Source organism: Phoca vitulina, unplaced genomic scaffold (genome assembly GCF_004348235.1).
Source record: "Phoca vitulina isolate PV1807 unplaced genomic scaffold, GSC_HSeal_1.0 scaffold6, whole genome shotgun sequence".
NCBI lineage: Eukaryota > Metazoa > Chordata > Mammalia > Carnivora > Phocidae > Phoca > Phoca vitulina.
In genome coordinates, this window is record NW_022589709.1 from 54821275 (window position 1) to 54836516 (window position 15242).

Genomic DNA, 15242 nt, shown 5'->3' on the forward strand with positions numbered 1-15242 from the left:
CCCTGCCAGTGATTAATAAATATGTGATTTTCCTGTCTTAGTCATTGTATTATTCATGATTTTGCAGAAGTTTGTCTGAAGTTCCTAGCCAAACTATAGAAGACATCAGGCAATGTTTGCATCTTTTTAAAACTGGCTCATTTATTGTTCATAGATTTCCTACCGAAAACCAAAAATATTTCCCTTATCTCTGCCTAAACCAAGCCAGTTCCCACAACTTTCTGTGCTTTTATAAATAGGACTGGTTCCAAGATCCAATTTTTCTCAATTTCCTGTTCCTCGCTAAAAGAACTTCCTGTTCCTCCCTTTAGCCTCCCCTTGCCCCCCAGTGACAGTGTCTCAGGTGTGAAGCTAACCTGTGTCCAGCTTTAAAGTAGCTGAGGAGCCCCTTCTGGGTGCAGTTTCATAGCCAGCCATTTTCTGCTTTTAGAACCATCACAAGCAAGGAAGCACCCCAGCAATCACTGTAAATATATTTTCTTCTCCCATTCTCCAACAAATAATCTTCCCCTGTCATCCACATGCATCACCTTTTGGAGGCTGATAAAAATGGCGTTCCAGGCTTCAGACAAAGGACAGTTGGTTTCATTCTGGTTGGCTTCTTACCTTTAAATACCTTGAGAGAAAGAACAACAGAGCAGAGTCAGTCTATAAGTGTTCTTTCTACATCAGAAAGGGAGAGATAACCATCTTTAAGATTGGAGTTCAAGGAAATTGAGGACTAGAATATGGATCACCTGGCACGGGGTAGCTATTTGGTAGATACTTACTTAATGAATAAAAAATATGTTTCCTAGATGGAGAAAGGTCCATCTGGCAAAACAATAACCAGGTCAGAGAGAAGAGAAAGAGATAATAATTTGGGGCCATAATTATCTTACTTGTCATTACTTTCTTCCTATTCCGTAAAAGGACATGGAAAATGGAGTATTTCTCCTACTTCCTGATATGTCATACCACTGTGTTTTCAGGTGAAATGCTAATAACCTCATTTTTAAGCCTCGAGTCTGACAAATTTAGACTTTGATATCTAACGAGTCCCTCTGTTATCCATCTTCACTTCAAAAAATGTGTTATTATGCTGCATTTATTTAGCACTCCACATTTGCAAAATTCTATGCCTGTGTTATTCTCTACCAAAAATCCACTTACTTATCACCCTTTTTAGAATGGCAAACAAGGATACCAGAAGGTCTTATGCAAACCGGGTTTTAATTTTTTTCAAATTCTTTTTGGAAATTGGCAGGATATGAATTATAAACTAACTGATAGAAATTGTAGTTTTATTACCGTATTTGCTTTCCTCTCATAAATTAATCACTGTGGGGTTAGAAAAAGACTTGAGGTTATGTATATAAAATTGGCTTAAATTGACCAGCAAACCATAGAGAGGTTAACTACAAAGGAGGCATTAATGAGTTTTTAGGGGTGACAGAACTGTTCTTACATCTTGATTGTGGTAGTGATTACACAACTGGACACTTACAGACCCATACATTGAAAAGTATGAATTTTACTGTTTGTACATTCTGTCCCTGTAAGCCTGTCCTTTAAAAAAGAAAAAAGTATTAGAACTTGAAAATAAACATTTCTTATCTGCTTCATGAGGGAGATAATGAATTCACTGCAGTGGTTGAGCCCAAACTGGTTGACCATTTGAGGGAGGAGCATTTCAGAGCAGATTATTGCTCCTGGTGCTTCTCTTAGTGCATACTTGGGACATGTTTAAAATTAACTGAAGTTCCTCTATAAGAATAAGACTCTGGGATCTCAAGGGCAAGCAAGAGTTTTAAAATCTACAATACTGTGTCTTTATTATCAGTTCCTTTATTAGACCCTACCCCTTTTTTCAAACACTTGACTAAAATATAATCATCATGAGAAAAATTCTCAAAATTTGATTTTATTTATGGGTTTTTTTTGGGGGGCGATTAATAATTGATGAAAGCAGAATTTCCAGAAGGTTGCAAAAGAAAGTAATTATCCTTTTAGGATGAGAAAGTCAGCAGTGATTGAATCAGATTCTGGTTTAAATAGTCACACGACACCCTTTCTACCCTTTGGTTCTAGTTCAGGGAAGTGCTCGGGCCTTTTAATAATTACACACTTTGCTTCCCTGATAAGATTCGCAGTCCACACGACAGGCTTTAGTACCAGCTGTATGTTCTTCTTGGCACTGTTTCTTTCCTCTCTTCAGCCTGGCCCCTCACTCGCCTCCATGTGTGCACAGCTCAGAAGCTGAGGTTTCCATCTCTAAAGCCTGTTGCCACAGGATACGGAATTCACTAGGGAGGAGGGAGAGCTGCCTGTGTATGTTTAAGGATGGTGGCTCTCATAATCAGATAAACGTTGTGGAAAGCTTGCTCATTCATATGGAAGAGCCGGTGCTGCAGCTAAGTGGTGGAGCCACTGAGCTCCAGGCCCTGGCATCTGTGCGTTAGCCCTGCCCAGCCAGAAGCACGTTTACTAGCTGTACTGAAGAGCTGATGAACATTGTCACTTTTGCCTTCAACAGTAACCTTTATATGAATCCTGTGGAGAAAAGGCTGTTTCCCCCTTTTTTTTTTTTTCAATGAAATGATGAAATTGATTACACATAGGAAATACCCTGTGACTTTTTCATGCAGTGAAGTACCTTTTATGTAATCACAGTCAGTCTCTAGTGTTTTGCTTTTCACTCTTGACTTCTTTGATATAACCTCTCTTCCCCGATTAAAAAAATCTCTAAGGTATCAAAGACTTCTGCCCCTGGTCAATTTTGCAGCCTGTGATTGTCCTCTGCTTCCTTCCTGGTGACACTAATCTTGAATGAGCAATGGTGCAGGCGAATGCCCTGAGCGGTCGTGAATATAGCCTGATTTTTGAGGAGAGGAAGCTTCCCAGTTCGTGCCATTTGATTGGCCATGATTTGGCTTCTTAGGCCAGTTCTGTCTTCACCTGGAACTCCACTGAGCACTGTGGACAGAGGGTGCTTGGCCTTGGGATACCAACTTTGAGAACTAGAGGTAGAGCTTGAGAGTGCACGTCTTCATTCTCTCCTTCTCCTTCCTGTGCCCCTCCTTACTCCAGGAAAAACTCATGTCCTTAGAATTGTTGTAAGTTTACTTATATTTTCTAAGTTGGAAACTCAGAATATCCCTGGCCTCCATGAGCACAGGCATTGTTGGGGAGATTTGGGTTGCATTTTGTTTATCTTTTCCACACTCACACGGTTTGCCTAGCTTGGCAGCCTGCTGGCCTGGACAATAATAAAGCTTCTGTCGAGGTGAGCAAACAGCTGATGGCACGGGGCTCAGAGGGGACTCCTACAGTGGCTGCCTGTAATCTGCCAGGCTGGTGGTCAGAGCAGGCGAGAACAAAAGCCAGTCTGTTTGCAGGCAAATTGGAAAATCAATGTGTTAGTTGTGTTCTCGTCTCTTTGCCTTTCTCCTGGCTGAAAGGGAGAATGCTCATCCAGCAGTCCACAGAATCATTCCAGGCGAGTATCCATTCCAGAGACTTACCTGCCTATCATATTACCACTGGCAGTTCTGAGCAAGGGCCCAAGTTTATCTGTTTGAACTGCTTAAAACGGCATTGATAAAGAGAAATCCTTCTCAAACTCACCATCCAGAGTGGGGAGGACCCTACTATCTCAATGGTTTGAGTTGTTTATATTCTAGACAGCTAGATAACACACATACGTTTGTGTGCTCATTTCTTTTTTAACACTGGTAAGGGCTTAGAAAGGAGTTTATGTGTTGCCTGGCTGGGAAATGCAGGAACTGCAGTTTGGGCAGCATATTTCATAAAATATGTGTAGTGTTTCCCTCTTATTCCTAAATTGATTTAATATGCTCGCATAGTTGAACATGTCCTAGACATGGTTGTGTATCTGGATTACTGGGTTTTAGAGAGCAGAGATCATACCAACTAGCCCCGTTCCAGGATGAGGGAGAGAGTAGACTTATTAAAGACCCCCGAGAGTTTGTTGACAAATGTCTCAAAGGCTGCTGTGCTGAGATGATTATATTGGATGTGTGAAGTCTTGACTAACTTTCCCTCTAGGTTTCTAAGAAATCGAACTGTGAGAAGAAAAGACCTTTGAGAAGATAAAATTGTTCTGTTCCCCCATGTATGAAAGTTAGCCTCAGACGGTTAACAAATGACTTTAAACAAATTTTAATTTGAGCTTTGAAGGTCTAAACCTAGGTCCTGTTAGTCTTTGTTTTCTTTAAAGCCTAAATAAAAATGGTCTGCTGATCCTGAATAAGAGAAAAGGGGGTTGGGTTGGATTTGGTTACAGTGCTCTTATTTTAAAGTCTTATCAGAAAGCAAAGCCGCAACTTCTGTAGTCACTGGAGACATCCTGGGGCAGAAGATGAGATTTTAAGGTTTAAAATAATCTTGGGTAGAGAAGGTAATTGGCATTTTTAGTTTTGTTTGTTTGTTTTTAAAGGAAAAATGGACAGACCGTAATAATCACTGCTACCCAAAACACGTCCCAGCAGCTAGCAGTACCCTGTGTCTCCTCAGCACCAACTGTTTCCCACCTCTTACTGTTGCGAAACTATGTTTGTGTACTTTGTGTTTGTAATGAGATTATTAATGCCCCAAACAGGGAATTTACAGTTCTTCATGTATGTCGTAGATGTTAGCAAAATGATCAGCACGTTATAGCATTTTTTTTTTTAAAGATTTTATTTATTTATGTATTAGCGAGAGAGAGAGAAACAGCATGAGAGGGGAGAAGGTCAGAGGGAGAAGCAGGCCCGCCGCTGAGCTGGGAGCCCGATGTGGGACTTGATCCCGGGACTCCAGGATCATGACCTGAGCCGAAGGCAGTCGCTTAACCAACTGAGCCACCCAGGCGCCCACGTTATAGCATTTTATACCTTTGTTGACCGAAGCTCTTTTTTTATGTGCTGAAAACCTGTGGGCCACCAACTGTGTCAGGCACCGAGGAGTCAGTGTTGGGCCGGTCAGCATGCCTCTCCTTGCCCTGCGAACTTACAGCCCAGCAAGGCAGCACCACTCTCGTTTAGGCAGTACACCTGGTAATTCTCTTGAATTGTTTCTTTAAAAAATAAAGTAAACTTTTAATTGGCCATTATGCTTTAAATCTCAGATGTTTCAGAGTAACAAGGAGAGGAACTCAAGTAGCTTGACTGTAGACTTTAAAATGTGAGGGAAAGCATGAAATCCTAAAAGATACATTTTGTTTCATTTCTATGCAGAAGATCTCATTAGATCTAGTATCTTGGGCACCTGTACAGTGCCTTTCTCTGGCTAGGTCATTTTTTTTTTTTTTTTAAGATTTTATTTATTTATTTGACAGAGAGATAGAGAGCACAGATAGGCAGAATGGCAGGCAGAGGGAGAAGCAGGCTCTCCGCTGAGCAGAGAGCCCGATGCAGGGCTCGATCCCAGGGCCCTGGGATCATGACCTGAGCCGAAGGCAGACGCTTAACGACTGAGCCACCCAGGCGCCCTGGCTAGGTCATTTTTATCCAGAACATAATTTGGCATATTTCTATCTTTCTGCTTTTTTTTTTTTAAAGCTGTATAGGTTTTTAAAAATTTTTTAAAGTAAGCTCTACCCCCAACATGGAGCTCAAACTCATGACCCCAAGATCAAAAGTCACCTGCTCCACCGACTGAACCAGCCAGGTGCCCCGTCTATCTTTCTGCTTTTAAAGGGGTTAATTCTGTAAAGAAAGAGTGAGAAATAATTTCCAGCAAGATGTAAGATACTCCAAAGTCTAGAGAGGGTTAAGTGACTATATCCACAAAACCTCTTCAGATCTTATTTTTGCCAAATTTCTCACCAGAGCACTAATAAATATCCTAAATTAAATACTACTTCACACTTCCTCTTTTTCTCAGCTCTTACTTTGGCAGAGAACCTGTTCAGCAGGAAACTATCCCCATAGCAGATGGCAGGAAATAGCAGGTGGCGGATTGAATAACCAGCTTCTAAAAAACACTAGTATTAGCCGTATCCTCGACTCAAATATGGCACAAAATCCTTTTGCTCCAAGTTTTTGTCTTACCTTTTTTATTTAAGAAAACAGTTTGATTTTTGTAAGGAGGATCCGGAGATTGATGTGCTTCCTGAACAATTAAAGAAAAGATGGGGACTTCCCCTGCCATGATACGACATTTGATCCTGTGTCCCAGTCACAGCAGATAAACAGAAAAAGGACCACAGAGCTCTTTAAACAGCCCCTCAGAGCAGCGTCTCCTCTCTCCCTCAGTCTGTGGCAGGGACCCGCAGGCACAAGAAGTCGCCCCAACCCCGGGTATCACCAGTGTGTGCACACTTGAGGCAAGAGTAGCGCTCAGAATCCCTTTCTAAGTTCCATTCCTTTGTAGGTACCATTGCCACACGCGCCTCCGCTCGGGCTGCTTCGGTCTTTTAAAACCACGTGGAAATGAAAGCTGTATAGGTTTTTAAAAATGAAATGAAAAGGAGATGGGAGGAAATGAAAAGGAGATGGGAGATGGACAAACTGATGAGCTAGACTGGAGCTTTGAAGAGGGCAGGGCGGATGTGGATCCTGGAAGACCTGGATGTTTAACTGTGCTCCATTTTTATTTTTTTCTGCTTTTTTGTTTTCTTTTGGTTCGGTGAAGAGTGTCCCAATCTCTCCTAAGTGCCATAAGAAATATCAGTATAACTCAAAGCTGATTTCCCTCTAGAGTTGCTGTGCTATTCCTTTCTTCATTTTTGCTTCATCTGTTTTATTTTAAACTTCAAAAGTGTCAGCGTCAGCCTCACATCTCTCTTCTAATGAAATGCGTATTTGTATAATGCTATGGTTAGTATTTTCCCCCAGATTATTTTTTAGAAATCTCGTATTTTAAAAACAAGATGTTGAATAAGGAAGCGTTAAGTAAGGAATGCAGCATTTACAGTACTTTATTATTGATAATTCTGCCTTCTTTCCCATTTCTAACTTTACAGTTAACAGGTTTTATAGTCAAATTTTTATTGACTGTTGACCTTTAGGACTTTTGGTCACATTGACTGCACATCTATAAATATCTAAGAGAAGGACCTGCTGATGGAGGATCCATTTTGGCATTGACATTTCAGAGTTAACCCCAGTTTTCTCTCTTCTTACACTTTATTTAGATTTCGACACAGCCCCAACTGCTGGTACCTGAGAGACTGGACTATCCACACCTGGATTAGGCAGTGTTTAAAATACGGTGCACAAGACAAAGCCTTATATACCCTTGTAAATAAGGTGAGTGGTTTCCTGGTATTTGCAGCTTGTTTTCCTAAGTTTAGATGATAATACCTACTACAGTATAGCAAAGACTAGGACAAGAAATAACTTTTGATATTTATTTGCTCCCAGATATCCTTTTTAGAATGGAATTAACTGTAAGTTAATCAGTAGCTAAATGTATAAATTCCCCTAGCTGCTGCTTTTCCACACCTCGTGACTGGAAAATGACAGCTAAAAACAAAAGGAAGTTCAGTCACAAGAATTCTGCACTGGTGGTTCATTTCATTCTTGACCCCTAAGACTTGGATTTCTTGCCTGGTTCCCTTTGGTGATGTTTAGGACATGACCATTTTGCTGGAATGTGATCCCCAGAGTATTCATACTATCTTACACAGTTTTTAAAAGTGTTCCTAATATTTTTAAAAATATTCCTAGGTTACTCAAAACATATCTGCTGAATTCCCTGACTCCTCTCCTTGAGCCACAGAGTCCCCTATGATTAGGGCTTTTCTGAATGTTACATTACCCCAAGGGTTGAGTCTTCATTACCTTTATAGTATGAAATAAAGTACAACATAAGCAAAAATTGTGAATGTTATTTTTGTGAGTCTCAAGCTATAACCCTTTTTTGACTCATAAGATTTTAACAATATTTCTGTGCAAACATATTATCTCTGTAGTATCACTGAACCTTGTATGTTAGAATTCAAAAGGATACCATAATTTTGTTTTTTTCCCATGACTTGGGCCCAATCAGCTTAATATACATTGCAGACAGTTTATGTGTGAGACATCGCGTTGGGTATAGCATTGTCTATAACAATGAGCAATATCCTTTCCTTGCCCTCAGGAAGCTTATAATTGAATAATGCAGGTAAAAAGGTTTACTGAGAAATCTAATATTAGGCCCCAGAGGAAGGAATGGATCAAATCCTGTCATCATCAGTTCAGAGTTTAATGACACAGATTATACTCACAGAAGAGTTCTTTGAAAACAAAACAAGAAGGGTCTAGAAAGGCATAAAAGTTTATCTCATTTTCTGCTGTTCCTAGTCTTTTGGTGGAAAGAACACTGGACAAGGAGTCAGAAAACCCAGGCTGTAATTGCATAAGTTCCACCAGTTGCCCATAATTTCAGGCAAATAATTTTACCCATCTAGGTCTTAGTTTTTTCAACTCTAAGTACTACGTCACTGATTTCCAACCCTGGCTACCCATTAGAATCACACAAGACTCTTCTAAAAATTAGAGATGCTTTTCTCTACCCCTAAGATTCTCATTTAACTGACTTTTATAGAGCAGAGGCTTTTGGGGTTTTTTTTTTTAATGGATTAAAAACAAAGTTTTTTCAAAGAAACTTTATTTTTTTAGAGCAGTTTTAGGTTCACAGCAAAATTGAGCAGAAGATACAGAGATTTCCTGTATGCTCCCTGCCCCACACATGCACAGCCTCCCCCATTATCAACACTGCCCCCCGCAACCAGAGTGATCCATCCGTTATAATTGATGAAGCTATATTGACACATCACGATCCCCCAAATCCATAGTTTACAGTAGGGCTTACTCTTGGTGGTATACAATCTGTAGGTGTGGACAGATGTGCAACGACATGTATATATTTATATTATTGTATCATATAGTCGTTTCACTGCCCTTAAAAGCCTTTGTGCTCTGCCTCTTCATCCCTCATTGGTATCTTTTTAAAGCTCCCACGTTGATTCTCATTTGCAGCCAGGATTGAGGATCACTGACTGGTTGATTTTTAAGGCTCCTTCCAGCTTTAATGTTTTATCATTCTAAAATATTTTGTTTTTGCCCTGCCCCTGGGGATTAGTGCTGATTTGGATGACTGCTTTGAGAAATATAGAAACTGCCCATGAGCCACAACCTTTAAAAAATGGCTTCTAAACCCTTTTTCCATTTCAGCATATCTGAGGCATCCCATACAGCCTGCTGTAACAGTAACTCAATTCAGCAGTGATTCACAACTGGGGGGTTAGGACTGTCAGACTCTCCCCGGGAGTGGGTATCATTTGAAAAAATTCCTCAGGTGTTTCTGGTGGTTGGTGGAGGAAGAATGGGGCAGGGTGAGGGATGGTAGTTAATCCTACTCAAGTAAGAATTTAAAACAAAAATACAACCACAGTCTAGGTCATTAGTAGTCAAACTTGATTGTGCATGAAAATCACATAGAAAGGTCACTAAAACTTCAGGTTTATGTGCCCTGTTCCCAGACATTCTGATTCTCTAAGTCTGAGGTTTAGCAATCTGCATTTTTTCTTTTTTTTTTTAAGATTTTATTTATTTTAGAGAGGAAGGAGAAGGACAGAGTGGGAGGGAGAGAGAAAACGGAGAGAATTCCACGCAGACTCCATACTGAGCATGGAGCCCAACACTGGGCTCGATCTCACAACCCTGAGATCCTGACCTGAGCCAAAACCAAGAGTTGAATGCTTAAGCAACTGAGCCACCCAGGTGCCCCAGAAATCTACTTCGTTAAAAGTACTCCTAAAGGGGTGCCTGGGTGGCTCAGTCGGTTAAGTGGCTGCCTTCGGCTCAGGTCATGATCCTGGGGTCCTGGGATCGAGCCCCACGTCTGGCTCCCTGCTCGGCAGAGAGCCTGCTTCTCCCTCTCCCTCTGCCTGCCACTCTGCCTACTTGTATTCTCTATCTCTCTGTCAAATAAATAAATAAAAAATCTTAAAAAAATAAATAAAAGCACTCCTAGAGAATTCTGAGGCAGATGCTAAAGGGTCCACACTTTGGGAAATCTGGATTCTCAAATACTTAGCTGCTTGTGAACAGGAACTCAGTAATATTTTGGTATTTCTAGGCCTTAAAAAAACCAGTCTAAGAGTCAAGAAAAAACAAATGCTGGTGTGAATGTGGCAAAAAGAGAAGCCTTGTGTACTGTTGGTGGAAATGCACATTGGTGCAGCCACTATGGAAGAGAGTATGGAGATTCCTCAAGAAATTAAAAATAGAACTTCCATATGATCCAGCAATCCCACCTGGGTATATATCCAAAGGAAATGAAAATAGAATCTCAAAGAGATATCTGCACCCCCCCTGTTCGCTGCAGCATTATTTACAATAGCCAACCGTGGAAGCAACCCGAGTATCCATTGACGGATGAATGGATAAAGAAAATGTGGTGTGTATGTATGCAATGGAATATTATTCAGCCATATACATGGAGATCTTACCATTTGTGACAACATGAATGAACTTTAAGGTCATTATGCAAAGTGACATAAATCAGTCAGAGAAAGGTAGATACCCTATGATCTCACTTACATGTGGAATCAAAAAAGCCAAACTCGGGGCACCTGGGTGGCTCAGTCGGTTAAGCGTCTGCCTTCAGCTCAGGTCATGATCTCAAGGTCCTGGGATCGAGCCCCACATCAGGCTTCCTGCTCGCAAGGAACCTGCTTCTCCCTCTCCTCCCTGCTCGTGCTCTCTTTCGCTCTCTCTCTCTCTCAAATAAACAAAATCTTTAAAAAAAAAAAAAAAAAAAGCCCAACTCATAGAAACAGTGTAGAATGGTAAATTCCAAGGGCTGGGAGGTGGGGGAAATGAGGAGATGGTGATCAGAGGGTACAAACTTTCAGTCAAAAGATGAGTAAGTTCTGAGGATCTAATGTACAGCATGGTGACTATAATTAACAATAATGTATCATATACTTGGAAGTTGCGGAGATCTTAAATGTTCTCACCACCACCACCACACACATACACACACAAAATGGTACTTATGTGAGATGATGGATGTGTTCACTAACCTTACTGTGGCGATCATAATCATTTTATAGTGTATATGTGTATTAAATCATCAGCTTGTTCACCTTAAACTTACATGATGTTGTTTGTCAATTATAGCTCAAAAAAGTTGGAGACAAAATAAAGACCAGAAAATGCTGCATAATGTGATAATATGTACTTCCTCGTGAGAGTCCATTTTTGCATTGATATTCTTACCTTATAAAAAGAACTGCTGAATCAGTGGAGTATCAGGGTGGGGGTGGGAGATTGTTGTTTTTGTTTTTGTTCTGTTTTTTTATTTTTTGGTTTTTTTTTTTTTAGCCTTCATAAGATACTAGAATTGAGCTTTATTTTACACATATCAGTTGTCTTATATCACACACCCACTCACAACTTTCCTACCCTGACCAAATTTCAATTACCAAACCTCATGAATCACAGCTTCTATTTCACTGCCACAGATGCTGTAAAATGATAGGCAAATATCTTAAAGCTAATGGTGGCAGGTTTTGTCATGAATAATGCATAGGCATATATTATAAACTGAGTGAAAGTGGATATTTTACTCTTATTTTCCTTTTATTTTCATTACCATTACAGGTCCAGTATGGAATTTTTCCAGATAACTTTACATTCAATTTACTGATGGATTATTTCATAAAGAATGAAAATTACAAAGGTAAGAAACCAAACCCAGGTCCATTTATAATGGGGCTTCAGCTCCTAAAGGGAAGTAAATATGGGCAATTTCCCTTATTTTATTTTGTAATGACATCTCTTTATATCACTCTTTCTGTCAGAAATAGATGTGTGGTTGATTTACCATACCACTTGGCCATATAGGACAATCATATCCAGGTTTTTTTTCCTCTGAGTTTCTCAAGTTTATTTGTTCATGCCTCCTTGTGCAAAGGACAGTGAATTTAGTTAAGCAGTAAACCTGCCTGAGCTTCCATGGCTGGTTAAGATTATGGTAATGCAATTATTAGCTTGACTTTTTTTAGTATCGTTTGCTAACTTTATTTAATTTAAATCACAGTTGTTACTCTGTGTGAAATATAAGACTATAAAATCAGTTGATTTCCTGGAAAGAGCAGTACCCTTGCTATGAAGAAAAGTCCTTTTACCTCCCCAGGCTCTTGTTTCCTCATCTATAAAATAAGTGAATGGGTAATCTCTGAGATCTCTCTCTCTCTTTTTTTTTTATTAACATATAATGTATTGTTTGTTTCAGGGGTACAGGTCTTAACACAATTCACAGCGCTCACCATAGCACATACCATCCCCAATATCCATCACCAAGCCACCCCATCCCTCCCACCACCCCTCCACTCCAGCAACCCTCAGTTTGTTTCCTGAGATTAAGAGTCTCTTATGTCTCCCACTCTGGTTTCCTCTTGTTTCATTTTTCCCTCCCTTCCCCTATGATCCTCTGTCTTGTTTCTCAAATTCCTCATATCAGTGAGATCATATGATACTTGTCTTTTCTCTGATTGACTTATTACGCTCAGTGTAATACCCTCTAGTTCCATCCACATCATTGCAAATGGCAAGATTTCATTTTTTTGATGGCTGTGTAATATTCCATTGTATATATATACCACATCTTCTTTATCCATTCATCTGTTGATGGACATCTAGGCTCTTTCCATAGTTTGGCTGTTGTGGACATTGCTGCCATAAACATTGGGGTGCACGTGCCCCTCTGGGTCACTACATTTGTATCTTTGGGGTAACTACCCAGTAGTGGAATTGCTGGGTCGTAGGGTAGCTCTGTTTTCAACCTTTTGAGGAACCTCCATACTGTTTTCCAGAGTGGCTACACCAGCTTGCATTTCCACCAACAGTGTAAGAGGGACTTGAAAGACTAATTTTAGCCATTCTGACTGGTGTGAGGTGGTATTTCATTGAGGTTTTGATTTTATTTCCCTGATGCCAATTGATACTGAGCACTTTTTCATGTGTCTGTTGGCCATTTGCATGTCTTCTTTGCAGAAATGTCTGTTCATGTCTTCTGCCCATTTCTTGATTGGATTATTTGTTCTTTGGGTGTTGAGTTTGATAAATTCTTTATAGATTTTGGATACTAGCCCTTTATCTGATATGTCATTTGCAAATATCTTCTCCCATTCTGTCGGTTGCCTTTTGGTTTTGTCTACTGTTTCCTGGGCAGAAGCTTTTTATCTTTTTTTTTTTTTTTAAGATTTTTATTTATTTATTGAGAGAGAGAGAGAGAGCATGAGAGGGAGGAGGGTCAGAGGGAGAAGTAGACCCCCTGCCGAGCAGGGAGCCCGATGCGGGACTCGATCCCGGGACTCCAGGATCATGACCTGAGCCGAAGGCAGTCGCTTAACCAACTGAGCCACCCAGGCGCCCCCAGAAGCTTTTTATCTTGTTGAAGTCCCAATAGTTCATTTTTGCCCTTGCTTCCCTTGCCTTTGGCGATGTTTCTAGGAAGAAGTTGCTGTGGCTAAGGTCAAAGAGGTTGCTGCCTGTGTTCTCCTCAAGGATTTTGATGGATTCCTGTCTCACATTTAGGTCTTTTATCCATTTTGAGTCTGTTTTTGTGTGTGGTGTAAGGAAATGGCTCAGTTTCATTCTTCTGTCTGAGATCTCTACCCCCGAAATTCCTTGATCCTGTGCAGTTAATTTGAAGTGACTCTTCTTCACTTCCACTACCATGAGGTAGTCCAAGGAAAGATGGAGGTCGCAGCAGACTGACTGTACAGAGGAGTCTGGTGGGCCCCGGCCAATGTCCGTGGGTTAGGGAATCCTATGACAGCATGCTTGTGCTCGTGGCTGTGCTGACAGTGAAGAAGAAGGAGGAGCCTTGCCACTGTGTAAAGACATACACTGGCTTTCCCTTTCTCCCATTTCATCCTCAGGCTTGGTACTGAGGAGCCACGGGGGAGCTATGTTAGGGTAGTTACTACCTCAGGAACATGGGTATGGACTGGTGGGCACTTACGCGTTTATGACATCTGAGATTCCTGCCATTGGGTTCCATCCCCTCATCCCTGCACACCGCACCAATGGCCTTTCCCACTGCATCCACACTCAGTGTTTAGGCGAGGGACAGGGCCTTCCTGCCCTGATGTGGCCACCTCTCCCCTTTGTCTCCTCTGGATCTCTGCTTTATCTTCTCTCTCAAAAGGCTTGCAGTTGTTGACTGCTGAAGAATATTTGCTGTATATTATTTTTTGAAATGTCAGTTATCCCTTCTTGTCTATTTCTTATTCAGTTTTAAACCTACATTTCCTGAATTCAAGTGAAAGGGAATTAGCTTTTGTATGTTTCTGAATCTGTGCTCCATGAACATCAGATTTAATAGTGTATCATTGGAGAATTATTAGAAGCAGTTTTCTCCCTGCCCTCTCTCTTTAAAGGGCATGGTGGAAGGGTCACAGGACTTTTTTTCCCCTAAATGCAGAGTAAATATTTAATATTGAGGATTTCTAAAAATAAAGTTTTAATGAAGATTATTATCATTTATGGCAAAAATTTAGAAAGTGTTATACTTTTTATTGTTACTGGGATAGGAAATATCAAAGTACATAAATGAATATGGAGGAAAAGTTAATTAATTATACAGGGTAATCTGATTTCACTTCCCAAGCTAAATGAAATGCAGAATGTAAGTAAAAGATAAAGTAAGTTTGATTCATTTTTCATGTTTAATTTTGGATTCAGCAATGAACAGTTGAAAAACCAGATTTTTTTTTAAACTGGATTTTTAGCTTTAAATCATGTTCTTTTAAAATACTGGTTTGTTTAGGGTTGTTGTTTGTTTGTTTTAAATCTCTTCTAGATCCTTATTTGCTACTGATTGTAGTAGATGACTTTCTGGTCTATCTAAGTTTCCCCATTTGCAAAAAGAATATAGAAGTTCTTGCCTATGGCCTCATTTAAAACCATGACAACATACACAAAGCCAGCTGGTTAGGAACAGCTGCGAGTCGGTGCGAACTCTTATAATTATGATTATATGCAAAAATTGGTTAACACAGCAACTTAGTTAGTCAAAAACATTTGTTGTGCCTGTTTTATGTGCTGGCACCATATTTTAAACCAATATTAACATTCTCTAATTTAACAACAAATATTAAGGAAAAGAAATTGTCTGAACTTGATTTTCTTGGCTTGCATCTATGTTGTGGAATCTTAAGGGAAAAGAAAAATTGCTCAAGATCTGATCTGCTGTGATCAGCATTCATGTGTCAACAAACACCTTACATTGTATTTTACAGTCAGGGGTTTATCATG

At 40.1% G+C, this 15242-nt stretch overlaps 1 protein-coding gene across 1 annotated transcript in view; it reads left to right on the forward strand.

The window, feature by feature from the left end:
• Positions 1 to 15242, forward strand: part of MRPS27 (mitochondrial ribosomal protein S27) — a 99783-nt gene that overhangs the window by 70440 nt on the left and 14101 nt on the right. Inside the window, exons 5-6 of the mRNA XM_032404242.1 lie at positions 7118 to 7232; positions 11580 to 11658. Coding sequence (XP_032260133.1) covers positions 7118 to 7232; positions 11580 to 11658 — 194 coding nt within the window. The remainder of the gene's footprint in view (positions 1 to 7117; positions 7233 to 11579; positions 11659 to 15242) is intronic.